The sequence below is a fragment of the Fusarium graminearum genome, chromosome 1 (assembly GCF_000240135.3).
Source record: "Fusarium graminearum PH-1 chromosome 1, whole genome shotgun sequence".
Classification (NCBI taxonomy): domain Eukaryota; kingdom Fungi; phylum Ascomycota; class Sordariomycetes; order Hypocreales; family Nectriaceae; genus Fusarium; species Fusarium graminearum.
The window spans coordinates 2,247,730-2,275,633 of record NC_026474.1 but is presented as its reverse complement, the minus strand read 5'-3'; the positions used below and the strand labels follow the sequence as shown (position 1 = coordinate 2,275,633).

Sequence of the window (27,904 nt, the reverse complement as noted above, 5' to 3'; positions counted from 1 at the left end):
TGAAATAACACTTTTTTTTCGTATTTCTACTGCCTGTATTAACCAGCAAGATATCTCCCCGCACAGGGGGTTAATAGTTATTAGAGACATAACAAAGCATACAGTATTGCAAAATACTTGTCTTGTTTCCGAGCTACCAGTTTGGAGCTATAGACACTGCTGCTCTCGTTATAAACCATGCTCGTAGGCAAGTGCGGTGATATGTACAGGTTCCCAGATGCGAAACCGTGGCACAAGAGAAGCCGGAGAAATGGGGTCGTTCAACGCCGTGATATATCCAATCCATTAATGACACGCTTTACCTTCCTCTTCCCATGCAGATATTGTGTTTTCACTGCCTTAGTGTCTGTAGATTGAACCGGTGTATACTTGCCCCCCTCATGTTAAGTGTGCTTAGACCATGAAAGTCTCGGAAAAGCTGGCTTCCAAAGTCTTCGGATGCAAAAATAAACAGCCTAAAGAGTATACTTTTAACAGAGTAAGCCAACCTGCTAATTTCTTTCATTATACTTCCAACGGTCAAGTTTTCTGATACCCTGAGGGCTGGGAAGCCCAGGGGCTAGCATAACAAGAAGTTCAGGTAGCACTGGGGACGAAAGGTTCTGTATTTTCATCAGATGTTGGGCTCAATCTCTATTTGGTTACCTTTCGTAGCATATACATTAGCACCGTACTGTTAAGCTCATATCTCTACAAAGATCGAATGAATAACACATTCATACATTAGCATCGAGTTTCTGCAACCTCTAGCCGTGATTGTAGAAATGCAGAGGAGGGTATCGTTCAAGACTTGCTAAGTTCTACTTCAGACCTGTTGAGAATCTCTACTCTCCGAGTCAATACTGGCAACGGCTCTGCTGCAGAGACTGGCATCACCATGACCATCGTATAGACTGCCCTCGATGACATCCGGTGTGATCCTTACACTGCCAGCCGACATATCAAACCCACACATTGATTCGGACGCGGTAGTCATAAATACCTACAGTAAAATGAATGAGATTATGGTTCTGCGCTGCAACTAGTGACACTTCTTGATATTCTGAGTATGTTGGAGGATGTGCCTTTCTGCGTTGTTGCTAGGTGCACTGATCAACTGCAGTATGCGTTTGGACATGATCTAGAAACTCAATAGCACTGTAGAGACTGGCTTCTTGTATGAAATTGTTGGGATGCTTGATAGATTCTTGATGGGTGATCGTGCTCAAGTTTGCGAACGTGTCGTTCGACTTCCCAAGACTAGGATCGGGTGGGTATACGACTTGCTGAGCAATGCAGGTAGTAAAGCTCGACTATCACAAGCATGAGAAAGTACTCAAAGATTAGAATCCAGAATCAAAGAATCATTTTACTCGCTAACTACCCAAGTATTAAAAGAAAGATTAGGAACTCCCTGACCATAACCCAGCCCCCACAAGTCGCAACACTCTGCCTAGTTAGAAAATTTTGTAGCCCAATTCATCTAGCTTAACATTTCCTTTTTATACAGAACCACCAAGATACAGGATGTTCTGTCTGATGGGTTCCGTAAGCGGGTTTCGTCCTGTGTAGACATGTGTGGCAGTGTCCTCCCATGCACGGGGATGCGGCAGCGGAACCTCAACCATGTCACCAGGCTGGACAAGCTCTGACAAAATGACCGCAGCCAGGACGGGAAGGTATCTTCTGGCGTAGTCAAGTCCTGGTGTGGAATTAGTGACATGTTCTTTTAGAAGTTGTGACGTTGAGCTTTTGAAGGAGCGTCCTGGCATGGGTTGTTTACTTACGAATAGCAACAGGAGGCAGGCTTTGACGTGAAAGTCTTCTCTCGCCAGGAGGAGACCGACAATGGCTGGCTCTCGGGATGGCACCGTAGGAACTTCGCCTGTCCCGTGGGTAACCCGGTGAATGTGATCGTGAAATGTTGGCGGGGGGTTGAAGACACGCAACCGATGCACGCCGATCCGTCTGTTCAACAGGGCTAACTGGTGGAAGGGTAGCTCGCAGCTCATCCAAGTCGAAAGTTCTGGTAAGTACAAGCGATTTCTTTCCTGGAGAATGCACAACCACACGGGTAGTCAAACGTCCGTCCACAGGGTAGGGTGATGGCGATCCAGTGTCACTCGAGGGCAACATAGATAAGCGACGAAGCTCGGTTGGTTGAACCAATATCTCAGGTTCACGAGTTCTATATGAACCTGCGAGTCTTCGACGGTGAGGTTGGTCTCTCTGCCGGGCAATCTGCATGGCTCTAGTATGCAGAGGACCACCAGGTGCAGACTGGCGGCGTTCATGGTCCAAGAAAACAGAGTTGCGACGAGAATCAGAACCTGGAGCATGAAGCAGCATACTTCTTGTCTCTTCGGCAAGAGTTGGTCTTTGAAAAACGTGAGGGGCAAACAGGGGCGCCGAAAGGGGAGAACGTCTAGACGGCAAGGTGCTGGGGCTTGGAAGGGCAAGTTCTGCGATAGGTCGCAGAGAGACGTTGCGGAGATTGGCATCTTGTTTGGGAGAATCAAGCTTTGGGTTCTCTAGTTGATCAACATCCATCCCATCGTCTTGCGCCGTATCATCATCTCTCGCGAGTCGAACCCGTGGGATAGGGAGGCTGCGTGGTGAAAGAGGCGAAGGGGTCCAAGAAGGGCTCTTTTGTACAATGCGTGATCGCAGGGAGCGAACATTCAGATCAAGACCAGTAGTTAGTATGGGTTCAATAGCTGGACGTGACCGTGCTTCAGCTGTGGCCGTCGTCATGGTTGCTGCGAAGGCGAAGGTGATGTACCTTTACAAAGATATTGAACAAGTGATGAGTAGTAGGCAATCAAGAAGAAAGTACGAAGAAGAGTCAGAACTATATGGAGCGGGCATACGGCGAGAGTAAAAGGACGGATGGAATGATGTATTAGAACTAGCCATGCCCCCCTATAGCTGATGACCACCTCATTAAATCAGAATGAGATGGCGCTTTTTCTTAGAGTAAGGATGACATGCGTGATGCACACTTGCCCCAACATACTCTGACTTCAGAGTTTTCCGTCACAAAGGAGTGAGCCAGTTGGCGCTGACGGTCATCTTTGACATGACAAAAGTGTGTGTTTGCTGGCGCAAGAGAACAAAGAAATGCGGCTTGCTCTAGGCAATTGGTGCCGACATATCATGTCTGCGACCGCGGAACAGAGCCCGCTTTTAGTTGGTCCTTCCAACCCGACGGCCTGAACGAGGCGCTGGACGAAATGTTTGATATGTCGGAATCAAGCAGGGATATCATGTTTGCCATCAAGGGTTTGAGTTGTTGAAGGTTTGGGACTGTGTAAGTGAGATTAGAAGGTTGTGAGGATGCACGTGACACCGTCTTCTGTAACGTCTTATCTAGGTACTGATTGGCCAAAGCTCCTGGGTCTGGGCCTACCCGTACCGTTCCTTAGCCTCGGGCCCCTCCATCACAGTATCCTACTTACAACCTGGCATCACATCACGAACACGGCTGAGCTCCCTTTCGCATTACTTGTCAACTTGACAGGTGTCGCTTCTTTGTCCTCAAAACTTGCTCTTCACATTCTCTCCAGCTATGCGCTAAAACCTATTCCCAACCACTTCGTCACCAGCCATGCCTGATACTGCCAGCTACAAGCAGCAAAAGGAGGACTTCGTGTCCAACCTTTCCGGTGGCTCTGTCGCAGAAATCAACTATGTCACATCCGTTGCAGCTGTTTGTTCCCCTCCAACTCAAACTCCAAACCCAACACCAGCCCACACCCAGCCGCCCATGAAGAGTTGCTAAATTTGATCCGTTGCAGGTAGCTATTCTACTTTGGTCCGTCCTCCAAGCCCGCCAGTCCTTCTTTGAACCATACACAGCGTTGGCTTTCGCCGTCGACTTCCTCCTCAATGTTGGCGCAATCCTCCTCTCAGTGACCCTCTACTCCAACTCGCCACTTCTGCTCAACCTTCTCCTAATTGCCCCCGCCATCCTCGTCTTTACTCTACCACCCCGTTCTAGAAGTCCAAAAAAGAAGGCCAAGATACCTCCCAATGCCCGGTCCAACGAGAGCTCTGGGCAGCTGGATATCCTTTCAACAAAGCCATTCCTCACAAACTTCCGTGGCTGCATGTTGATTGTCACCTGCGTGGCTATCCTTGCTGTCGATTTCCGCCTATTTCCCAGACGCTTTGCCAAGGTTGAGACATGGGGTACGTCTCTCATGGACCTTGGTGTTGGATCCTTCGTCTTTTCAGCTGGCCTTGTCGCAGCTCGTCCCGTGTTGCGAGAGAAGGCGACAGGTCGCGCTGGCGCTGTAGGCAACGCTTTATCACTTTCCTCACGTCTCGTACAATCGTTGCGCCATTCTATTCCACTCCTGGTCCTGGGCTTCATACGGTTCCTGAGTGTGAAGGGTCTGGATTACGCAGAACATGTGACAGAATACGGCGTCCATTGGAACTTTTTTTTCACACTGGGATTCTTGCCCCCTTTTGTGGCTATCTTTCAATCAGTGCGCAAATTAATTCCTTCATTTGCGGCGCTGTCGTTGTTGGTGGGCGTCACATATCAGGTCCTACTTGAAACCACTAGTCTGAAGGCGTATGTCCTTACAGCGCCCAGGACCGATCTGATTAGCATGAACCGTGAAGGGATTTTCAGCTTCGTCGGTTACTTGGCCATCTTTCTTGCCGGACAGGATACGGGCATGTTTGTCATTCCCCGTAACCTCGTCCCCAAGAGTACTGCTAGTCCTGGAGCTCAACGGAACAAGCTTCTGAAGATCACGGCCGTATGGGGCGGAGTCTGGACAGGTCTCTATGTGTTGTCTACCAACTACCATTATGGTTTCGGATTAGCAGTGTCTCGTCGCATGGCTAACCTACCCTACGTCTTGTGGGTTGTCGCCTTCAACACCATACAACTCCTTGGGTTTGCTGTTATCGACACAATCTTTTTCCCTGCATTCTACAATGCCCAGGATGCGAAAACGGAGAAGGAGGCATACACACACGCCACCAGTCGGGTGATGCGAGCGTACAATCGCAACGGTCTGGCTGTATTCTTGTTGGCAAACTTGTTGACTGGGTTGGTCAACATGACTGTCAACACACTTGATGCTACTCCCATCGCTACGATGGGCATTCTCGTCGTATATAGCGCGGCACTGACTGGTGTTGCTGTAGCATTGGATGCTTATAACATCAGTATCAAGCTTTGAAACTAGCATTTAGTATTTTGATCTTACACATCTAGCGTAGCATCTTGTATGTCTTCTGACATGATCAAGCATGGATAACATCGACAATTTTCAAGTTCAAATCCTTATGACCTCGGCATGAAGAGGAGTCTAATTCCAGTAACACCTGATAGCGGTTTCTTGTGCCTCGGCTATGCCTAATAACCTCTGCTATCCAGCGAAAACGGTTATTTTATAGTTTTTGCAAAGTACCTACCTATCTATGGATCATCTGACCAGGCTTCAGGGTATCAGAAAAATTAGCCGCTTAGTATAAAGACGAAATTAGTAGAACAGCTTGTGCTACTTAGACCAGACTTCTTAGACTACTTATTTTTGTATCCTGATATTTAGGAGTCAACTTGTCTGCTACCCAGTGAGTTTGTTTACCAGTGAACTTGGCTGATGATCTGGACATTAATATGTTCTAGTATTACTATTCATCAAGTATTACACTACCCAAAAGCTCTCAATTTCGCTGCCTCGGTAAGTCATCACGCTTAAGCGTATAAGATCGGAGAATATTGAAAACCATTACATCACAAACCCCACCATATAAAATAGTTGTTTAAGGCATTGCACGATATTAAATGGTGACATTCGTGTCATATTTCGCCGAAGCTACGACTGGCTCGTTGCGAAGGTGATCTTGCTATCCTACGGATAGCATAATTAGGCTGCAACAGCGCATCAAAATGTAGCCTAAAGATTTTGCCAACTAACGTGGAGGGAGCTCGGATGGGGATGGTAATCAAGACTTCCTGGTCCTGGATCAAGTCATGCGTTGTAGATGAACAGCGATCAAATGTGACGAGATGGTCATTTGATTGTGATGAAGAACCACGACAGCCAACACCCGTAGAGACCTGAAGTATGTACCATCAATGTATAGTTTGCGACTGGGATCCGTCACTTGGCAGACCATCACAACCGGGATAAATGATTCACAGAGTTCGCGGGAGAGGGCTGAATCTCGGATGCGAACGTCCATCTCAGCTGAATTGCGTGGTCCTGTATTATCGTACCATCTGTGCCTTAGTGGCTCAGCTGAGTGCTTATTAAGATATGGTTACGTCAAAAAGTAAACATCGCTGATACAGCCGAAATGCAGTAGGCAGGTATGGACCTGAACATGTTTGATAGCATTCATGTAAGTAGTAGTTTGGAGTTTTTACGGAATACCCAAACACCAAACGTATCGTGTCGTCTCGTTTCGTCTCATCTCCAGGACAAACAATCGAGACAATAGGCTTTGTTTCTTTGCTCGTAGAGACGGACGGCGAGGCCGGATAAAATGACGTCTGAAACGAAAGGACAAAGGTCAGAGCTGCCCTTGTCAAGCTCAGATTCACGTCAGCGAGACCCCTGCCTGCTTTAAACACAAGCTCATCTCCGGCATTTATGCTGAGTTATGAGCTTGTACATAGCGTGCAGCACGGCACAAACTGCTAGTGTTGATAGTTAGCTTTGAGAATAACCAAAGAGTAGTCCTTGCGGATGTCAAGTGCAGAATTTAGTTTCGTCTGGTCTCATCAACGTCGTCGTGTTGATGTATTTATGGCATCTCTATCGGAGGTCCGAGTTAGTGAGGGAAATTAGCTTGTTTCGGAATCTGGACGGATAAAAAAGCAAATGTCTCGGGAAAATGGTCAGATTCAGAGTCATGGACAACAAAGAATCACCTGAACTGTATAGTAGTAGCCGATATGTATGCAATCAATTCGGTTATGAAATCATTGAAATGATTGAATCTGTCTGTATCTGGGGTACCGTTACCGGCAAGCGAGATTCGGGCTCGTTGTGAGATGAAAAATGGTACGGAAATGTTGAAAGAAAAAAGGAACAAGTTAGACAACGAAAGAAAAGCAAGGGTCATGAGGGAGGTTCATCGGACAAATGTCCACTTGAGGTAGGAAGAGCTTCTTGTCAGTCAAGGAAGATGCTGCGAGCCAGTGATGATGATCGCCGTCGCTTATTGACATGGCACCTCAGATCAGGGTTTTGTTGCCTCGTTACGAAAAATAAAATAAAATAAAAATCGTGACAGGTTCGTAATGTGATACATATCAAAATGACTTGAACCGACAATTTGCTTATGCCGTAGCAAAAAGAGGGAAAATAGGCAGGCCCAAGAAGCAAAGTGTGCGTGAGGAGAGCTTTAGTCTCTATAGTTAATGCGGACACATCTGTAACGATCGAGGAGCTCACCCTTGAGCCATAGCATCGATGTGCATGCGGAAGCGCACGAAATGAGAATAATCTATCGATGGAACTTTATCGGCAGTTATACTGGGCGAGGAAATAGAGTTGTTATTTATCTAGTATGAGGCATGTGAATAAACGTTGTTCGGTAGAGCGCAGGACAGCCATCCATCATCTACCCACCAAGAGTGACCTGTTATAAACGCACAAACCACAGGAGAAGAGAAGTCTCCTTGCTTCCATTCAAACTTCTCGAACCGGGTGGAAACCTGACCTCGAGCGGTATAGTAGTTTCCCCTTGTCCTACCTGCACATCGACTCGGGCTGGCTGGAATACGAGAGCAAAGACAACAGACGGGCCCAGGCGAGGTGGTCCGGCTGTTGAAACCAGAGTGCACGATGCTGAGAAGTAGATTGGATGATTGGTTGCGTACCTAACAATTAACTCATGCAGGGCGCCTTTGCAAATAGAAGTTCAAGGTATAATGCAGCCAAACGGCGCAACGTTGTTGTGTCGGTCGATATCATCCATGCAATGCAGATCGCGCTGCTCAGCAGCACGTTATGTACCTACCCGTTCAAGCCAAAGCCAAGCCACTCCGTACGCTGTAACGGGTTTATAGTCAAAGTATACTCCGTACGTCGTTCAAAAATAGTTAAGAGAGAGGGAGAAAAAGAGTCAGAGCTGAGACCACCACCCTCTTCCCAAAGAGTCAACGCCTTTGCAAAGCCCACTCTTAAGATTAATGCTCAATGCCTCGTGCATTATCTTCCAGATCGTGTTCCCCGGATCGGGATCTAAAAGTAAAGAGACTCTTCCTCGTTGTTCGGGTTGAACAAAGCATTCTATACAAAATATTGAGTAATAATCGGTAGCCGGAACTCTGGCTTTTGGGCGTTAAAATTCAATTCCAGGCCGGGCAAGGGAACCAGTAAACTAACACAGAATGAAACCCGACCTGGATTAGCTTCAGACGCCCCGAAACAAGGGCAGAATAACTAAAAGAAAGAAAGCATGATAAAGCAGAGCATCGAGTGACGAGCCGGCGTGAGCACTGGCCGATAGATGGCTGGTGAAGCATGATATTCCAATCTTGAGAACCAGGACACAACAAGAATAAAAATAAGAGCCTTGGTTGATTCTTTGTTCACCTGCTTCGCCCGCAACCATCGTCGTCATCCAATATCGGTGACAAATGCGCCATTGAATTGTTCAAGGATCTATCCAACTTGTCTGTTGTCCCGTCATTTGCGGGATATTTGTTGACATGACACTCATGACCAGCTGATAGTTTGGCATCGGGAACTAATGTAAATAGATCAGTCACTTGAGAGGAGGAGGGAGGAGGAGGGTTGGGTAGAAGTCAATAGACAGATAGACAGACCAGACATGACATGGATGATGGGTGATGATATTACAGCGCATACTAACGCATCGTATCTGTCTGTAGGTACTGTTTCTGTACCTGCAGGAACGACAGCGCTATATTCAGGGGTACTGCAGTGATATGGATCTGTGATCATGCATGGTCCCCCTTCCAGCCACCCTCAGTACCTACTCCTTGCATCGGACGAGATATGCAATACCTGCTTTTGGAGAAGAGAGAAGAGAGACTATTATTTTTGGCATAGCATTGCTATCCACTCCAAGTCTTGGAAGTCGTCAATGCTCCAACACTTTCCTAGTATAGAGACACTGTTAGTTTGGTCAATGGCCTGTGTTGATGTCTTTAGTGGTGGATAGGGCCTCCATCCGTACCATCAAAGAGGATGAGGGGGGTTCCACTCCAATCCATCCTCCTCCTTCTCCTGCAGCCCAACCCAACCTTCCACCCCAGCCTACCCGTACCAGGGAGGTCAAGGTACCTAAAGAGGCCTAGCTAATAGTGTAAACATGACAGTTTAGAACGTCTCATCCTGTCCTGGCGCCCGAGTCTTTGAGTCTTGAATGTTCCTCTTCTGGGAAATTGGTGAATGGCTTCCCTGGACTGGGCTGAGTTTGCCAGGGTTCTCCCAGTTTGGGTTGTTCTCTACCTCAGATCTGCTATTTATCCCGCAGTAAATTAAGTACCGTCTCCTCACATCGCGCGCATGGTTTCTTTTTGCCCTGGCCCCCGGTCTCCCGTCCACCAAAACCAGGTCCTGGAAAGTTCCCATCCACCTCAAACTCCACTCGTCAACCTTGCTTGGCCTTGTTGCTTGTTGACTTGACTCTCGATTATAATCCAGAGTCTCACTCAACTCTGTCCCTGATAGCGCGTGAGGCACCGACTCGACTCAGACACGGCCCTCACACCATTCTGCTAGGTACCTTACCTACCTTCCATGGCTTTTTTTTTATGGTGCTAAACCCAATTAAAATTTCTGTTGTACTTGGCTGTTAATTGTACTCTATACCCTCGCCCGTTTAATTGAAACCTCGTCCCCGGTCTCGTTTTTTCCCATCATCTTTTTTTTTTATTTCGCCTGTTTTCTGGTGACTCCAAACCTTCTCTCTCTCTCTCTCTCGCGTCTAATTTAAGCGTTTGCGCGTTCGCATCGCATTGCATTGAGGAGCGTTTGGTTCGATCTCGCTGCTATCGCGCACATTATCCCAACCTCCAGCGACCCAAGTCCAGTCCAATTGGATCCAATCCAGTCTCATCGCCTAATTAGCACCTGCAGGACCCCAAGGCCCAAGGCCCAAGCCGCAGCGAGCGCAACGCAACGGAACAACACAACAACAAGAAAAAACAACCTCAGCCCGCCTGCCAACGCATCCAGCGTCGGCTGTGCTCCAATCCAATCCTAATTCTGATCGCCTGTCGCGGCCGTTAGCTGCAACCCGACCTTGTATTGGATCGTTACTGTTCGCCTCGAATTACGTTCGATACCGACCGGTATAGCAATCAAAACGCATTGAAGCGGATACGACCGATCTCGAGCAACTTAATTTGTCGCGCGCGCACCATGAAATGAAATCTTGTCGATTCACGACATCAACTTTTTAACTAATCTGACCCAACCCGACTCTGATTTGTTTCTATTCTTTCTACTTTCTTCATCCTTTTGGGAGTCGACTTTCCCCGTAATAGTCGCTTACATTAGGTACCTTGCTGTACTCGTCTGGAGCCGCTTGCATTTGTCCCCGGTTCAGCGCTTCCCTAGACTGGGCCGACTGAAACTGCCAGGTATTTCGACCTGCATATCCGCGTCGCCAGCTGGGTCTTTTTTTCTGGGCGCTACCGTCAGAAAACCGCTTCTCGCGCACAGCTGTTGTATAATACTTTGGGACTTGAAAACGCTCTCTGTGCAAAAACGGTTCCATCCGTTCGCTTCCTTTTATTAACGCGTTTGGGCGTGGAAGATGTCGTCGGCTGCCCTACAAACGGCCCCCCATCAACACACCGCTCTGGCTTCGTCCCCCTTGGGCACACCGTCGTCCCGCCAGTACAGGCCCTCACAATCATCCCCTAACAGCCAGGCGTACAATGCCCAGCAGACCTCGACCGCTTCTTCATCATCGCGACGACCTCCTTCACGAAAAACGAACGACAGCGCTCCCTCGCCTTCTTATCATCTAACTCCCGGCTTCGGTTCACCCGTCACCGCTTCAGTGGCCAACCACCAAGAACCAGTTGCCTCTGACTGGCAAGGCAACATGCCTCCCGTCGCTCCTCCGCGGAGCTCCTCTAACCACCAGAGTGGTAGCTCGCGAAGATCTCATTATCCTAACGAAAAGCCTCCGAGTTCACCCCGCCGAAATGAATCCACACGAACTGGATCGCGTGGTGAACAAGCCGCTGCAGAGAATGGCTACAGAAGCAGCAAGGCTGACACTGCTGCCCGAGCCAGCAGCCGGGATGGCAAGGCCGCGCCATCACAATTGCCCGTTCGATCCACCCACAGCACGCCTTCGAAACCCGTCCACGATGCCACTGACAGCTTAACAAAAGCCATTGCTGCTGCTCAAGACACCATCGACCGGGACCGCAACCATGCATCAAACCAGCACAACGGCGACGATACAGCCGCGCCTCCTCCTGCTGTCGCAACAGGCGAACATGGAGAAGAACGAAGGCAGCGAAGTCGGCATGACCACAGCCGTAGCAACAAGGGCAACACCAAATTTGGCGATTTCATCCTTGGCAACACCATTGGTGAGGGTGAATTCGGCAAGGTGAAGCTAGGCTGGAAGCAAGACAGCAGCGTTCAAGTAAGCTTTTGTAATTCATCATTCTAGAGACACGATACTTACAATGACAGGTTGCCATTAAGCTCATCAAGAGGGACACGGTCGGAAGTAATCCCTCTCGATTTGCTAAGATTTACCGCGAGGTTGCCATCCTTCGCGGGGTTCAGCACCCCAACATTGTGCGTCTGATTGATAAGGTCGAGACAGACCGACACATAGGTATCATTCTTGAATACGCATCCGGAGGTGAACTTTTCGACTATATCCTCAACCACCGATACCTGAAAGACAATGCTGCTCGTCGCTTGTTTGCCCAGCTTGTGTCGGGCGTTGGGTACCTCCACAAGAAGGGAATAGTGCACCGCGACTTGAAGCTTGAAAACCTGCTTCTCGATCGTAACCGCAACATTATTATCACCGACTTTGGCTTCGCAAACACTTTTGATGCCCACGAAGAATTGACCAAGGAGGAGGAACTTAACCTCACAGACAAGGAGTTTGTGAAGCGAATGGGCCTGGATCGAGTCAAGATGAATGGCTCCAGGAAGGGTGATCTCATGCAGACAAGCTGTGGAAGTCCTTGTTATGCCGCGCCTGAACTGGTTGTCAGCGATTCTCTATACACTGGTCGTAAGGTGGATGTCTGGAGTTGTGGTGTCATTCTGGTAAGTTCTGTAATTGGCGCGAGAAAGTGGATGTTGAGCTGACCTGTTGTAGTACGCCATGCTTGCCGGCTACCTCCCCTTCGACGACGATCCTGCCAACCCCGAAGGCGACAACATCAACCTCCTATACAAATATATCGTGACGACTCCTTTGACCTTCCCTGAATACGTCACCCCTCACGCTCGGGACCTTCTCCGCCGCATTCTCGTTCCTAACCCCCGCAAGAGAGCGGATTTGTTCGAAGTTGCTCGACACAGCTGGCTGAGCGAGTACGCCAACCTCGTTGAGTTCATCACCAGCACGACGACACTACCTTCCGAGGTACCCGATTCAGGTGTTTCTCCCGACGACTACGCCGAGGCGCCGACCGTTGCCCGAAGCAACTCGGTTCGTGAGGCCTCGAAGCACAAGCAACCTCATCCTCCTGTTGTTGGAGGATTGGCCAAGACGCATGGCAGTGTCGATCCCGATTCTGAGGCTACTCATCGCGGAACACCAAAGGATGCTAAGCGAAGAACAGTTCAGGTCGAATACGTGGCCCCTACAACAAAAACCCAACGCGGTGCCGATGTTGCGCCTTCGAAACCTAGTTCCCACTCGCTACAGCAGCAGCAACCTGCTAATACGCCCGAGCCTGTTACCGAGAAGCCTCTGCCTCGTGAACCGCCACTGACGAAGGATAACCCCTCTCGTGCTCAGCAGTCGAGACGTCCCCAGAGCTCACACAAAAACGCGCCTCCTCCTCATAGGCCATCTCGCGACACGCGCGCCACTTCCGACAATGCTTTCATGACTGGTGGAACCACTACGACAAGGCCGCGAACACAGGGATCAATGCAATCCTCTACCTCGATGGGTCTGCAATCTCAAACCAATTATGGCCAGCCTGCACCACCTACCATCGCCGATACAAATGCTCATGGCCGAATTCAGCAACCTCAAAATCCTGAGGAGGAGGGCAATATTGCTAAGGATGTTGGCAGTGTTCCTCCTAAAGTGATGAAGATGACGACATTCCAGAACGAGACCAAGGCGGCTGGTAGAGGTCATAAGCGATCGAACACTCTGGGTGATATTGGCAGCAAAATCATGGGTCGTAGTGGATCTATCTTTGGTGGCCGGTCTAAGAAACGACCCGAGCAGCAGCAGCAGCAACAGCAGCAGCAGGCTGAAAAGTCATCCCGGAAGTATCCTCCTGTCAGCATGTCAAACACAATGTTGCCAGGTGAGGATGCTGGTCCCAGGCCCTCAATGGATTCGAAGGCCTCCAGACGGTCCTTCTCGATCGGTCTTGGCAAGAAGCGTAGTGGCAGTGTTCAAGGCTCAAGTGACAAGCAGAACCGTCGATTTTCTTTGGCCAAGGCTATGGGCCTAGGCAGAAACGAGGGAAGCGTGACGGGATCTGAAGCAGATTCACAGCAGGATCTGCCTATTCAGCATCCTCGAACTGAGCAACTCCGCGGCTACAGCGCTCACGATGAGCCCCGACACAGCGAGCCTTACTTTGACGCGCCCTACGAGCAGTACCCCCAGCGTGATACAGCACAATCCAGTCCTGTGTACAACACCCGATATGGATCTCAGCAACAGGATGGCCGAAGACCTAGCGCCATTCCCACTTATATCCAAGGAGGAAGCCATTTAAATACTGGTTCAGATTCATCAGTGGATATGCGACGGCCTAACGACCCACGATCTCGCCCGTACCAAGAAGACTTTTCCGGGTCTGAAGGATACGATGGCCGCCCTGTTGGAAGTAGCCGCGAGGACCGTCCGGGTGTGCTTCACAAGAGTCACAAGAAGTTCGCAGATGCTTATGATGGAGAGAACTACCGTGGTCACGAAGGAAGCAGCGGAGCCGCCAAGCGTGTCATGGACTTCTTCAGGAGACGTGGAAAGGCGAGGGGTGGTGAGGACCGGTGAACAAAGCATGCTTGAAGCACCTGGAGTTAACGGCGTACCGTCTCAATTTGAAAGATCTCTTGTCGGGAAGTTCCGCACCAATGTTCGCAGTTGGATGCTATAATTGTCATTGTTTATTGTTTTTTGCCGGGACACACAACACCACATATTCAGCTACCAGTAATGAGGGACGAACACCAAGGGCTCTCGACGATGCCCATTCGCAACTTGGAGACCACCCGGGGTTGGTCCTTTTCCGCACGCACACACAACTACACATACTTCACACACACACATCATGGCGTAAGGGGATATGAGATTGAGACTTTGGTGGTGGTCCCGGATAGTTATATTCCACTACATACAGTTACTCGGTTTATGCAAAGTTTGTTGATTTACGAGCGGAAAGATGGGAACAAGATGTGGGCTGGACAACCCCATGTTTCTGTGCACTCTGGAGCCGCGAAAGAGGGAGGAGAAAGAACGAAAGAAAGAAAGACGGAAGAGTCCAGGGAAAGAAAGAGTGTTATTATTATTTTATTTGTCTGTGTCTATACAAACGCATCTCAGCCCATATTTGTCTCAAAGGGAGACACTAACGAACGGATCCAATGAATTGAATGTGACTTGAACGATTTTTTATTTAAAGATGCCAAAGTTTCTAACTGTATTTAACGAAAGAGATAAACATGATGCTCTATTGACCGGTACTGGTGGAGCTGCCGTATCATGCGTACATGCGTATAAACTCTAACATGGCCGTGATTTAAAATTCCAGCCGTTTATCTCGTCTGTTTGTGATGGTCTTTGTAACAGGCAGCTTATTTTGACTACCTATGCAAGGGACTGGCTGTGCTTTGACTGCTACAATCACATCAACTGGCGGTCAGTCGTTTGCTTTGACGGTGAGTTGTCGCTAGTTAATCGTGGATGGGCAAAATAGCAGCTGGACTAATGCTTGTTGACCGGCCAAGTTAGCTGACGATCTATTCGTGGGGTTGCATGTTTTCTGGTTACTATTTGTTGATTGTAAACACGAGTTCTCCTAGGAAACGAAACCAGGGATGATGAAACTACCATCTCTAGTTTAGTGAGTTAGTATAATGCTAGTTCAACTTGGCAGGTGAATCTCTAAGGATACGGTGGTGACATAAACTGTGAGATGAACATGTTGTAGACGGTTCCTTTTGCCAAGCAGATCACGAGTCATGAATTAGCTGGGAAGCTTACTGAGCGTGCTAAGAAATTATCGAGTCAGAGAGTCGCCACTATTGCCTACCTTGGTAAGTGCTCGATCAGATAACATGCTTATTCTCAGTACTATCCCGTAACGACTTAGCTTCCACGATCGTGAGAGACAAAATTGCTAGGTCAACTGATGCCGTTGTCGGACAGTTTCTAGATGAATTATTTTTGCACCCCGGACAATAACTACAAGCCACCTTCTTTCTGTGTTCTGTGCTGTTTTTGAACTTGACCATTGTAGAATATATGTATATGAGACCAGGATCTGTGTCCCTTCCAGATACTTACGTCACTTGGGCAAAGCTGGCATTTGCGTATTCGGGTATTCAAACACATCGGCGTATTGACTTGAATTTACCATTCGGCTCCGACGCAAGTTACACCCGAATGCTATCTCCGTATGCTACATAGTTACTCAATGCTTTGTTGGCAGCCTACGTCACGTCACTAGCAATGTCGGATTCGCCAGTTGTATGTATGTGATTTATCAAAACAGGCCCTGCTGAGTGATACTGCGTCAAGCACAGTATGATACGGAGTAATCAGGGTTGTTGTTGACGATTGATATGAATGAGCTGAGCCACAGCTTAGGAAACTTGATTGTGGTTCCTGTCGATCTTTGCTTTATTTGGTTAATGAGCTGCCGATGTGATCATGCCAAGCCTCACCCGGCACCTCAAATCCGAGAAAGATGGGGATTCATTGATAAGCTTGTTGTTTGATGTGTGACCCCAGTAGTCTGTTTGCTGGACCATCTCGTTTGGAATATGGAGCTTTGAAGAGAGGCGTTGGGTCTCTTTGATGGTCTTTGTCACGGCTAGAGACTTGGTGCAGTCGTGGAGTCAAAGAATAGGTAGAAGAGTGAGGTGAATGGAACCATCCAGATCTGTTTGACTTGACAAGGGAGAACAGTTTAGAGGCAAACGCTTAGATAATGTCACAGTCCGTGAGGCTGCACCGCCTCACTTTGCCTCTGATGTTTGTTCAGTGGATCACGGGTTACTCTAGCGGGCTGCCTCAGCTGTTTGACGACATCGGATATCCATCACGACGCTGGACTCCCGGTCTCGACAGCTCCAGCCACTCTTTACAGTGAATGATTCTCCACCAGCGCCACTGTGATCCACTGAACAAACAAGCGTCATCCTAGCCTAGGAAACTTGGCTACCTTTCCGACTTAAAGCCAAGGCCTTGGCTCCCGCTTTCTCTGCACCTTCTCACTTACACATTTCAACCACTCTTCCAAGCTCAACAAAGCCTCAAAGACAGCTATCTTCACTCGATAGTCAAACACTTGCCCTCAACTCATACTCTCTAGAGTAACAAAACACCTGTTCGATGAAGGAAGCTTCCTCTGAACCACCCAATATAGATGGCAGTCGCTCTGTTGCACAACCCACAGCGCCCACTGCTCAGGGCTTGAGTGAGCAACCTCGACTCCAAGAATTCGACGAGAAGAAGACTCGATTGGATAATCAAAATGGACGCAAGACCAAGTCTCTGCACAAGATCCCCTCTGCCGGCGGTGTCTCGTCTCCTGCTGCAGGCTCGGGGTCTGTCCTAGAAGCTCCCAGCAAGGCCGAAGAGCCTGCACAAGGAGAAACCCCAAGCACAACTAGCAAAAATGCTGGTTTTTTTGCCGAGCTGAAGCGTAGTGTTAGAATCGTCATCACTTACAGCTGGCTCAATGTTTTTATGGTATTTGTCCCCGTGGGCATTGCCGTATCTCAGGTTCCTGGCGTCCCTGCAGGTCTTATTTTTGGTATGAATGCTATTGCAATCATTCCTCTTGCTGGACTCTTGGCATTCGCTACCGAATCTGTTGCTCTCAAAATGGGAGATGCCCTTGGCGCGTTGTTGAATGTTACCTTTGGTAAGTTATCTCAAAACATGTTTGAAGAATCAGGGTTACATAGTAAACCTATATTTCAAGTGAAATCATGTTCTTCTCGTCTGATTCTTGAGCGCTAGTCAACTAACACAATCTCTAGGCAATGCCGTCGAGTTGATCATTTTTATTCTCGCTCTGGTCAAGAACGAAATCCGCGTTGTACAATCAGCACTTCTAGGCTCAATTCTTGCAAACCTTCTTTTAATTCTGGGTATGAGTATGCTATTGGGCGGTTTACGATTTCGTGAACAGGTCTACAACAGTACTGTTACGCAGATGAGCGCTTGTCTGCTCAGTCTGAGTGTTATCAGCCTGGTTTTGCCGGTATGTGAGGTCATTGACACTTGTGAACTAGCACTAACATCAATAACAGACTGCTTTCCACGCCTCATTCAAGGATAACGACAAGGCAGACCGAGAGTCGCTCAAAATCAGTCGCGGAACCAGCGTGGTCCTTCTGATCGTATATGTCATTTACCTTACATTCCAGCTCAAATCACATGCATACATGTACGAATCTACCCCTCAGCACATTATTGATGCTGAGTTGGCACCTGGACCTGCTGCTGGCTTCCTGGATTCGTCCAGCTCTGATGACAGCTCATCCTCGAGTTCGGACTCATCTGACTCGGACTCGTCTCACGGAACTATGAGAAAGAGAATGAAGAAGGTTCTTCGTAACAGACGACACCGAAGATCTAGCGCTGCTTCCGCCGACACCGCTGATACCAAGGGAACCCGGTCCGCTTCATTTGCAACCAACAACACCACCACGCCACAGGAAGAAGTTTCTGAGGCAAAAGCATCACGTCAGCGAGTTCCTCGTTCAGCTTCTTATGAAGGAAGTGAGCATGCCGTTGATGATGACGACGAGGAAGAGGCAGAGCGCTCCCACAGACGCCGACGTTATCGCCGACACAGGCATCGCAGAAGCAAGAAGGAGGCCCGCAAAGCTAAGAAGGAAGCCAAAAACGCCCAATCCCAGAATGGTGTACCGGAAAGCATACCTGAAAATAAGGGTGAAGGAGAGCCTCGCCGTGTGGATTTTGCAGTACAGGACGACCTTGAAGCCGGTCCTTCAACCAATGGAGGCAAACGACCATTCCCCCTAAGAGGAATTTCTGTCAAGGCTCTGGCTCCCGTTTTCACTGAGAAGCCTCCCACGGCTTCTGGCCCAGCTCCCCATGTCCGTTACGGCATTCGACGTACCAATTCTCTCCCTGATCGTTTACAGTTCCGAGCTCCTGGCGCAATGTTGCCCGCTCAGATCCCACCCATGTTGAATGCTCCCGGTGTGAAGTCCACCGACAGTGATGAGGAGGATGAAGAGGAACACCTTTCCCAATTTTCCGCTGTCATCCTTCTCCTTGTTTCCACGGCCCTGGTTGCAGTCTGTGCCGAATTTCTTGTCGACTCAATTCAGGAGGTCGTTAAAACTTCTCACATCAACCAGGTCGGAATCGGTCTGATCATTCTTCCCATCGTCGGTAACGCTGCTGAGCACGTCACCGCTATTAAGGTGGCTTACAAGAACAACATGGATCTCGCTATTGGTGTTGCTGTAGGAAGTTCTATTCAAATTGCTCTTCTCCTCACTCCTTTCATGGTGATCCTGGGATGGATCATGAACAAGGAGATGACGTTGTACTTTACGCTTTTCGAGACCGTGTGTCTCTTTGTATCGGCCTTCATTGTCAACTTTCTTGTATTGGACGGCAGAAGCAATTACCTAGAAGGTGCCCTGCTCTGCGCGGTGTACATCATTATCGCCGTTGTGGCTTTCTTTTATCCTGACTCAGAGGATGCAAGCGTCTGGGGAGGAGGTACTTAGTTTACTATCCGTCAACAGCTGTCAGTTGGTGAGAACATGACGGCTATTTTTTTAACATGTGGAATGTGGCATGATACATACATAGGTTGTAATAACTATTAAGCCCATGTCAGGACGAGGCATAACTCAATATGACGAAGCAATTAATGCCGTAACTCAATCCAAAGTGATTCATGTGTCAGTGCACGCCACCTCTCTGTTGTTGTTCACAGTCGTAAAACTACTCAAGTGTGGACATTAGGGACTCTACATCGCGATATCTGCCTTTACTCTGGAGCGAGAGAACACTAGAATGAATCCAGATGGAACAATGTCTGTCTGGAACCCGGCTTCAGGCTCTTGGGAGAACAATCTGATGATAAATAAGGATCTCTAGTGTGACATATAATCGCATAGTCGACAGAGATAGCTGAGGTTATGCTCAACGAGATAGGTATGATGATGTTGAGATTAGGTAACTACAGTTGTTGTTTATTGGCAAGGACGTTTAAAGTATGACGATGTTGGAGCAGGGATTCAAAAGTGGGAACATGCAACCACTTATAAGCTTAAATGACCTTAGAGGTATCAGAAAAATTGGCTGCTGGAAGCATGAGAGATAAGATCACATAGTGGGTTAGCCTATGCTAATTAGTGCACAAAGATAAATTACCTAGTAGCTTGAAAAATGTAGTCTAGGACTTTTGAGGCCATTGAACTCTTCTGCTACCCAGTAGGTACATCTCGCTCATCGCCGTTATGGCTGTCTTTGTGTACAATATCCTGGTGGAGGTACCTTCACGCGTCTAATATGACATCAAACGTCAGCCGTGATAGCCATTTAGCAAAGTTTTGCGTCAAACGTAATGTATGAGAGGAAAACAGTATTCCCTTGCATGTCACTCAGTAGATTACTCTTGTATGGCCGTATGTTTCTTGCAATTTTAAGCCGTGGCTGTGCCACTCAATTTCCACAAACACCACGCCGCTTTGAGTCTGCACAGCCCCTCATATCACAAGGACACATGAATTTGAATAAAGGCCATGACAAACACGATGATTTTGTCTTCGACCACTCCAAGTTTAAATTCGTATCGAGCTGCTTCGTCATTTCCTGCTGTGAAACCTACAGCACTTGTTAATTGCCTAAACTTACAAGTGGTTGCACGTGCCCACTTTTGAATCCTTGCTTGGACATCGTCATACCTACGCTTCTTTCTTGACCTTAGTTGACAACTCCTAATCTTAACATCTCCATCACCATCACCATCATAGTCTTGCCATCGTCATGTGTTTCGGGAGCAAGAAAGAGGAGAATAATGATCCTGCACCACGTCCAGCGCAGAGACCAGCATCATCCCAAAGCCAGGGCGATGTGAAGAAGAGCAAATACAACCCCCAGAACGATCCAAACCAATTGGCTGGAGAATCCAGCTATTCAGCGCCTCCAGGACCGCCTCCGGGTAGGAAACAGGCCTCAGACTTTGCGCCACCTCCAGGACCACCACCTGGTCAGTCTTCATCGCAGCAATACTCTGCTCCTCTGGGACCGCCACCAAGTAAAGCCGGAGCGCAGTATGATGCTCCCCCAGGACCTCCCCCAGGACATGGATCATCGTCGCAACAATACGATGCTCCTCCGGGCCCTCCTCTGGCTCAAGGTGCGGCACTAGAATATGCGCCTCCTTCTGGCCCTCCGCCCAAGCATGACTGGGAGGTAGCAGTCCCAGATACATCACTATTCCCACCACCTCCTGCTATCTTTAGCGGCTACGAGAGATCCCCTACGAGCAATGCTACCGAGGATGAGGCTAATGCCGGCGAGGATTGGTGTCTGTCGTATCCCATGACTGCTCCTATTCATATGGATCATACTGGAAGGGCAGCTCTCCAGGCGGGCAACATTCGTCTCATGGAGCCAGTGGGCTTCAATGGCCAGCTCACCTGGTTGCAGCCCGGGCATTGGCAGGGCTGGACAAAGAAAAACTCACCGGATCGTTGTGTTATCGGTTATCCTCCACTCTACTCGGTCACTGAGCATGACCCTGTGCGCCTAGGCCAGCCAAGAACCATCTACTATGAAGTCAAGCTGGCGCGTGACAGCCCTGAGGTATTCCTCGCTCTTGGTTTCACTGCGCTGCCATATCCTTCATTCCGCATGCCAGGCTGGCACCGGGGCAGTCTAGCAGTGCACGGTGACGACGGACACAAGTACGTCAACGACCGCTGGGGTGGTCGCGACTTTACCCAGCCTTTCCAGCGTGGTGACACGTACGGTATCGGCATGACTCTCCGTCCCATCGGTGGACCAAAGCCGCAGGTTGATATCTTCTTCACCCGCAACGGTACCATGACAAGTGGATGGGCACTCCATGAGGAGACTGATGCTGAGGAAGATCTACCCGTTACAGGCCTGGAAGGTTTTCATGACTTGAGCTGCGCTATTGGCACATATGATGGCGTCAAGTTTGAGGCTATGTTTGAGCCGTCCAAATGGATGTACAACCCTTATCAGGTTTGATGGCTTGACATCGGGTTAGCTACGACGATTCGAACTGGTGGAACTTTGTGATTTGCCGTATACTTTAGTAATAATTCTGATTTATGTAATTTGGAAATAATAGATTAAGGCACACGTTTATTTCTATATTGCAAGCTCTTCTAGGTACCTAGGTAGGTACATTGTTTACCCACAAGTGCATGATATTTCTTTGTTTGGTTTTTGGTGGTTGTCAATGTTGGCGTTGTCAACATATGATTCTTTTCTACGTGTGATGACAAACAGTTATCGTATGCACTAGAAATAAACTAGGACTGTCATGAAATAGACAAGAACTAGAACATAAGATAGGAAAATTTACAGCTTTACAGTCATATAGGAACATTCCATGTGCTAATTGAGTTAAGGTTGGCTTGTGAATGTATCTGCCGTCAAGGTGTAGGTTAAGTATACATGCATCTAACGGGACAGCCACCCCCATATTTACAACCCCACCACAGAGCTGCGCGACCAGCAATCGCGACTTAGTGGATTCAACATCATCGTATATCATCATTACTTGCGAATCATAAAATCATGGAGGTTGATAGTGATAACGGACCACTCAGTCAGTTCGCCGCGGGTGCGACAGTTGAAAAGTAAGTATTTCTTTCTTCTACATTTTTGCGAAAGCGAATATCTGACCATAATAATAGGGATGTCTGGCCTGTGGTGCGCAGTGACATAATTACCAGACTCGACAAGGTATTCCACTCCACACATTACCTGCAATACGATGGACTCATGAACTGATCGTTTCAGATCGCACACAATGACTTTCCCATACCCAACCTACCGCCGCCGCCTCCAGCGCACCAACCTGTTCTAGAATCACACAAGTCTCCGCCGCCGCCATCACCACCACGAGCCGAATCGTCCCAGGAAACAAACAAGGACGCTTCGACAACCGAGTCGCTTCCTGCCACACAACCCATCGAGGGCGCATTACCAAAGCAGTTGGCAGACATGCTCATCCACATTACGAAACACCTCGAGACGTTCGAGACCAATCCTCCTCACACTATCCAACGACTCGCCGAGCTGATTCTACGGCCTAAGGCGCATTATAGGGCGCTTGCGCCTTACTTACATGCTGTCGACCGTGTAGTGCAAGTGACGTCAAGCACAAGCACATATCCTCTACCTCCACCTATTCCCGACATGTCCTCGATGCATCTGAATGGTGAAGACCCCAAAGACCCTGCAGTATCAGTCGCATGGAGCAATCCAACAACAGCAGCTCTGGGTACAGATGAAGCGCTCGGAGGCGCATTGTTGACGCCCATCCCATGGTTGACGAGACGGAGTCCCGAAAGTTCACAAGACACACCTGGAGCGCAAATTCACAGCGAGGGCACCGAGACCATCGAAGGACCCAACGGCGTGGGCAGCATTGAGACCGTTTCTGTTAGTGTCAATGGTATTCACTCTACAGGACATGCGCGGGGAGTTACACAGGGAGAACTCCTGCGCCAGGAACAACGTGCCGGTGTGGTGCCCGTAAGCCAGCTATCGAGAGCTCAAGAAGCTGCCCACGAAGGGGAGCGCATGACAATGGACGAGGAAGATGACGAGGAACCGCCAGAGGAAGAAGAGGAGGTACCTCATGCTAGAGGACCTGAAGAGATCGGTATGAGCGACACCGGACCTCAATCTACGACGACAAGTTTCATGTCAGAAGGCGGTATGGGAATGCAAGGAATCGATGTGGAAGCAGCAGTAGGCAGGAAACATGACGATGACGAAGAGGCCAAAGATGATGTCGACGCCGATGGCGAAGCAGCGGGCGAAAGCGACGCCAAGAGCCCAGGCGCAGAGAGCGTCGGCACGAAAAGAGAGGCAGAGCAAGATCTTGAAGCCGACGCCAACAAGAAGCTGAAGGAAGAAAATGATCAAGGTGGAGAGAAGACCAACGGTGATGCTGCCGACGCAACGACTGGAGCGAAAAGTGATGACAGCATCGAAGGAACAGCGAAAGACACAAAGACAGAAGACGATCCTGACAAGATGGACACGGAATAGTATGTCGTGCCAGCGGATTTGTACTTATAATTGTCTATTGACCAAGTAGAATCAAGGCTTGATGTGGGATGCGACACCGTTTACGTTCTAATTCTAAATTATTAAAGAAGGCAAATAGAATGTCTCATGATGACCATGACAAGACATGAGTGACATATTGATGTGTACCAGTATTTTCCACCAGTGTTTAATAGGTGCGTCTCATTATAGGTGGGTGAGATGTGCTTAAACAGGTACCTTGAGTTACCCAGAAGGGGTCCGTTGCTATGGTGACAAGCGCCAAGTCCGTGTTGACTCTAGCTCGTGGATCCCAAACATGGTTCTTTTACGGTTGTACTATTCACCGTTTATGTCAAACAGCCTTGCCAGCCATAACTAACTATACTACGTATATGCAGGCAACCCCTCCATGATCTAGGTACCCAAACGAATATTCGAATTTTTGTCAAGTTTCAACGATACACACTTGATCAAGTGAATGTGCGGCGACTAAGACACTCTCGAGGCATCCCCCGCAGCCTCTCCCTCACCAACGGTTAAACGAAACGAAACGAAGCCAAACCCACAAACAGTTGCCCATCGTGGCGTTCCAACGTACGACACGCTCCGAGCGGGAGCAAAGCCGCATCGGAGTTGCAACAGGCACACGCGCCCCAAACACCCGTCCGGGTGTGAGAGCTGGGTCAAGAGCACCACCAACACGATATGGTTCTTCAGCCGCGTCGCGCAGCGGCGCGGCATCGCCAACTCCATCTGTCGCTTCAGTCGCTACTGTTAACACCATCGGTACTAAGCGTAAAGAACGTGATTTCGAGGCCGAAGCCAGCACCGAAGAAACAAACATCCAGGTCGTTGTTCGATGTCGAGGACGCAATGAGCGCGAGGTTAAAGAGAACAGCAATGTCGTTGTCACGGCCGATTCTGTCAGGGGAAAGGTTGTTGAGTTGTCAATGGGCTCAAATGCTTTGAGTAATCGTTCTTACAACTTTGACCGCGTCTTCTCCCCAGCAGCCGATCAGTACATGGTTTTCGACGACACAGTGAAGCCTATTCTAGACGAGGTGGGTTCTTATAGACAAGGTCACAATATTTGGTTACTGATCCATCCTTCCAGATGCTCTCTGGATATAACTGCACAATCTTTGCGTACGGACAAACAGGCACCGGAAAGACATATACCATGTCTGGTGACATGACCGAAACCATGGGTATGCTTTCAGACGATGCCGGTATCATCCCTCGAGTGCTCCAGACCCTTTTCACGAAACTCGAGCTCGACAATGCCGAAAGCACTATTAAGTGCTCGTTTATCGAACTTTACAACGAAGAGCTACGCGACCTGCTCGCCTCCGATGAAGGCACCAAGCTCAAGATATACGACGACACATCACGACGAGGCCATGCCAGCACAATTGTTCAAGGCATGGAGGAGAAGCACATCAAGGACGCCGCTGAGGGTGTCAAGGTGCTCCAGGAGGGCAGCTTGAAACGTCAGGTGGCGGCTACCAAGTGCAACGATCTCAGTTCTCGAAGTCACACAGTCTTTACTATCACAACATATGTCCGAAAGCCTAATGAGCACGGCGTTGAAGCTCTTGTTAGTGCTGGAAAGCTGAACCTTGTCGATTTGGCCGGTAGTGAGAACATTCAGAGATCTGGAGCAGAGAACAAGCGCGCCACCGAAGCTGGTCTCATCAACAAGTCTCTCTTGACCCTTGGCCGAGTCATCAATGCCCTTGTAGACAAGGGCTCTCACATCCCTTACAGAGAATCAAAGTTGACTCGCCTATTACAAGACTCTCTCGGAGGCCGGACCAAGACTTGCATTATTGCTACTATTTCACCCGCAAAGATCAACTTGGAAGAAACCATTTCAACACTAGAGTATGCGTTCAGGGCCAAGAATATCAAGAACAAACCGCAGATGAACCCCATGATTGAGAAGAAGACATTGCTGAAGGATTTTACCATGGAAATCGAAAGGCTCAAGAGTGAACTGATCGCTACTCGGCAGCGCAACGGTGTCTACCTTTCTAACGAGTCATATGAGGAGATGACAGCACAGAGCGAGTCCCGTCGTATTGTCAACGAAGAACAATCCGCCAAACTTGACACCCTTGAAAAGAACCTGCGTAATAAGGTCCAAGAGCTCTTCAGCCTCCAATCTACGTTTTTGGGTCTCAAGAAGGATCACGAGGGTACGAGGGCCCAGTTGGACGATACCAAGGAGGTACTAGACCAGACCGAGATTGTTCTCTCAGCAACACGGCAGTCACTTTCTGAGGAGACCAAGATTAGAAAGGCACACCAAAAGACGGAACAGAAACTTACCGAAGTTGGCGGAGAACTCATCGACAAGTTGCACAAAACAGTCAGTGATGTTGGTGGTCTTCATGCCAAGAACAGGCGAAAGTCGGATTTACAGTCTATCAACCGAAACACATGGACAACATCTCAGAACCAAGTCGCTGATGTGACATCCATGGTCGAGCGCCGAATCGGGGAGTTCCAGGATGAGCAGCAAGAGCATATAGCCTCTGTTGGACAGCGTATGGGTAGCTTTGTCGACGAAGAGCTACGGAAGCTATCAAGTACACAAGCGTTCCTCGACGAGCACTTGGGTACCTTTGCCGATTCCAAGAAAGAACTGCTCGAATCAAAGCAAAAGTCAAAGGATGACATGGATGGAGTTTTGGAGGAGATCAAGGTTGTTCGTGATACAGTCAAAGAGCGAATGGGAGAGAGCCTGCAGTCCATCTCTCACTCTGCCGAGAGAATAGCAGCGGATATGATGAGCGAGATGACCGCTTTCCATGAACAGGTATGGTATATCACTTTCTACCTCAGAGCAATCACTAACGCGCCACAGCTCCACAACTCCTATAGTGCCCTTGGGAAAGATTTCAAGTCTGTTTTTGAAGAACTTGTCAAGCACATCACAGCCCAACGAGCTGAGTGCGACAACTTGAAGCGACAACTCCAATCCGCAACCAACACCATCGTTCTGCAGAACGCCACTATCTCCTCTCGAATTCAAGATGCCCTTACTGAGGAGCGTCGCTTGGCTGTTGACGATCGTCAGAAGCTAATGGCTCAGATATCGACTCTCATCAACACCCAAGCCGAAACCCAGGAGTCGCGTATGCAGGCCACCGCCTCTGAGATCCAGAAGACTATCACTTCTACCAGCACCAACCTTGAGCAGGCCGTTGATACATATGGCGAGGGTATGTCTTCGTGGGATCTCAAGGAAGGTGAAATGTTGGAGGAAGTCAAGAAGTCTCGGGACCAGCTCAAGACGAAGCTCAAGGATGACTGGACAGCCGCCGATGACCACAGTAGTTCCATTCAAGCCACTGCCAAGTCTGTCCATGCCGAGACTGTTCGTGCTGTCGATGAGCAGATCAAGGACCTTGATGTTCAGATGGAAGCTCTCGACGATTTCGTCACTCGTGCCAGAACTGAAAACGGTCACCACCACGCAACCCACAGCCAGTCTGTTGATGCTTTATCTAACACTGTCGAGGAGTCCTTTGGAAACATTTCTGCTCACTTCAAGTCCACGTTCGACCGCGTCAAGAACCTTGGCGAGGAAATGGAGGTTGACCTTGGCGATCTTCAGGATGGTCTGGAACCTCTGAAGGATCAGCTCTGCCAGCCTCTTGCCAACCTACGTGAAGATGTTACCGGTGCAGCTCTCCAAGAATACCAGCCTACCGGCGAAACACCCGCAAAGGTCCAATACCACTACCCTACCGATCTCCCTCGCACAGAAGACCACGATCTCATTATTTCAAGTATTGACGAAGTTATCACACCAACAAAACCCGGCGAGTCAACCGACAAGGACGCTACAATTGTCTTTGCCGATCTCGACTCCTCCCCTCACAAGATGATGACTTCTCCAGTTCGCCCAGCAACTCGCATGTCCATGGTTAGCGCCTCTGAGCATATGGGTATGCCCTCTAGTCTTCGAGAGGTGAACCCCAATGTGCCAGGTAGTCTCACAACCGGGACCGCCAACTACAACCCTCGGTCCAGCATAATATCCATGCCTCCCGAGCGCACGATGCCTCTATTTAAGCGTCCCACGCGTGTGACTCGCAGCACGAAGAAGGTTGGTAGCAGGGACCCAATCATCTCCGAGGGTGGCGAGAACGTACTTCCGACGGCGCTCGAGGAGAGTTTGTCTAGGAGGAAGAGTCCTAGAATCAACTAGACTTGTCTATCACGATACTTGTCTCTTGCGTGTTTA

The 27,904-nt window shown here is 48.9% G+C and overlaps 7 protein-coding genes across 7 annotated transcripts; 6 read left to right on the top strand and 1 right to left on the bottom strand.

Annotated features, from left to right (window-relative positions):
- Positions 1-1,481: 1,481 nt before the first annotated feature.
- FGSG_00701 (uncharacterized protein) lies at positions 1,482-2,733 on the bottom strand (the record flags this gene model as incomplete). Its single annotated transcript, XM_011318102.1, has 3 exons — positions 1,482-1,681; positions 1,767-2,309; positions 2,403-2,733. 3 exons carry the CDS (start codon positions 2,731-2,733, stop codon positions 1,482-1,484), a joined length of 1,074 nt encoding a protein of 357 aa, XP_011316404.1.
- An 853-nt stretch (positions 2,734-3,586) lies between these two features.
- On the top strand, positions 3,587-5,180 carry FGSG_00700 (GPI-anchored wall transfer protein 1; the record flags this gene model as incomplete). The annotated part of the gene is made up of 2 exons (XM_011318101.1): positions 3,587-3,688; positions 3,777-5,180. 2 exons carry the CDS (start codon positions 3,587-3,589, stop codon positions 5,178-5,180), a joined length of 1,506 nt encoding a protein of 501 aa, XP_011316403.1.
- Positions 5,181-10,746: 5,566 nt separating this feature from the next.
- Positions 10,747-14,163, top strand: FGSG_11812 (uncharacterized protein; the record flags this gene model as incomplete). The annotated part of the gene is made up of 3 exons (XM_011318100.1): positions 10,747-11,595; positions 11,646-12,239; positions 12,292-14,163. The coding sequence occupies 3 exons, from the start codon at positions 10,747-10,749 to the stop codon at positions 14,161-14,163; spliced, it is 3,315 nt and encodes a 1,104-aa protein (XP_011316402.1).
- A 2,562-nt stretch (positions 14,164-16,725) lies between these two features.
- Positions 16,726-19,109, top strand: FGSG_11811 (uncharacterized protein; the record flags this gene model as incomplete). Its single annotated transcript, XM_011318099.1, has 4 exons — positions 16,726-17,260; positions 17,379-17,437; positions 17,531-17,602; positions 17,652-19,109. 4 exons carry the CDS (start codon positions 16,726-16,728, stop codon positions 19,107-19,109), a joined length of 2,124 nt encoding a protein of 707 aa, XP_011316401.1.
- A 1,267-nt stretch (positions 19,110-20,376) lies between these two features.
- Positions 20,377-21,735, top strand: FGSG_00698 (uncharacterized protein; the record flags this gene model as incomplete). Its single annotated transcript, XM_011318098.1, has 1 exon — positions 20,377-21,735. The coding sequence occupies one exon, from the start codon at positions 20,377-20,379 to the stop codon at positions 21,607-21,609; it is 1,233 nt and encodes a 410-aa protein (XP_011316400.1). The 3' UTR covers positions 21,610-21,735.
- Positions 21,736-22,164: 429 nt separating this feature from the next.
- FGSG_11810 (uncharacterized protein) lies at positions 22,165-23,764 on the top strand (the record flags this gene model as incomplete). The annotated part of the gene is made up of 3 exons (XM_011318097.1): positions 22,165-22,226; positions 22,284-22,332; positions 22,390-23,764. 3 exons carry the CDS (start codon positions 22,165-22,167, stop codon positions 23,647-23,649), a joined length of 1,371 nt encoding a protein of 456 aa, XP_011316399.1. The 3' UTR covers positions 23,650-23,764.
- Positions 23,765-24,599: 835 nt separating this feature from the next.
- FGSG_00697 (uncharacterized protein) lies at positions 24,600-27,868 on the top strand (the record flags this gene model as incomplete). The annotated part of the gene is made up of 3 exons (XM_011318096.1): positions 24,600-24,710; positions 24,764-26,470; positions 26,519-27,868. The coding sequence occupies 3 exons, from the start codon at positions 24,600-24,602 to the stop codon at positions 27,866-27,868; spliced, it is 3,168 nt and encodes a 1,055-aa protein (XP_011316398.1).
- Between the last annotated feature and the right edge of the window lie 36 nt (positions 27,869-27,904).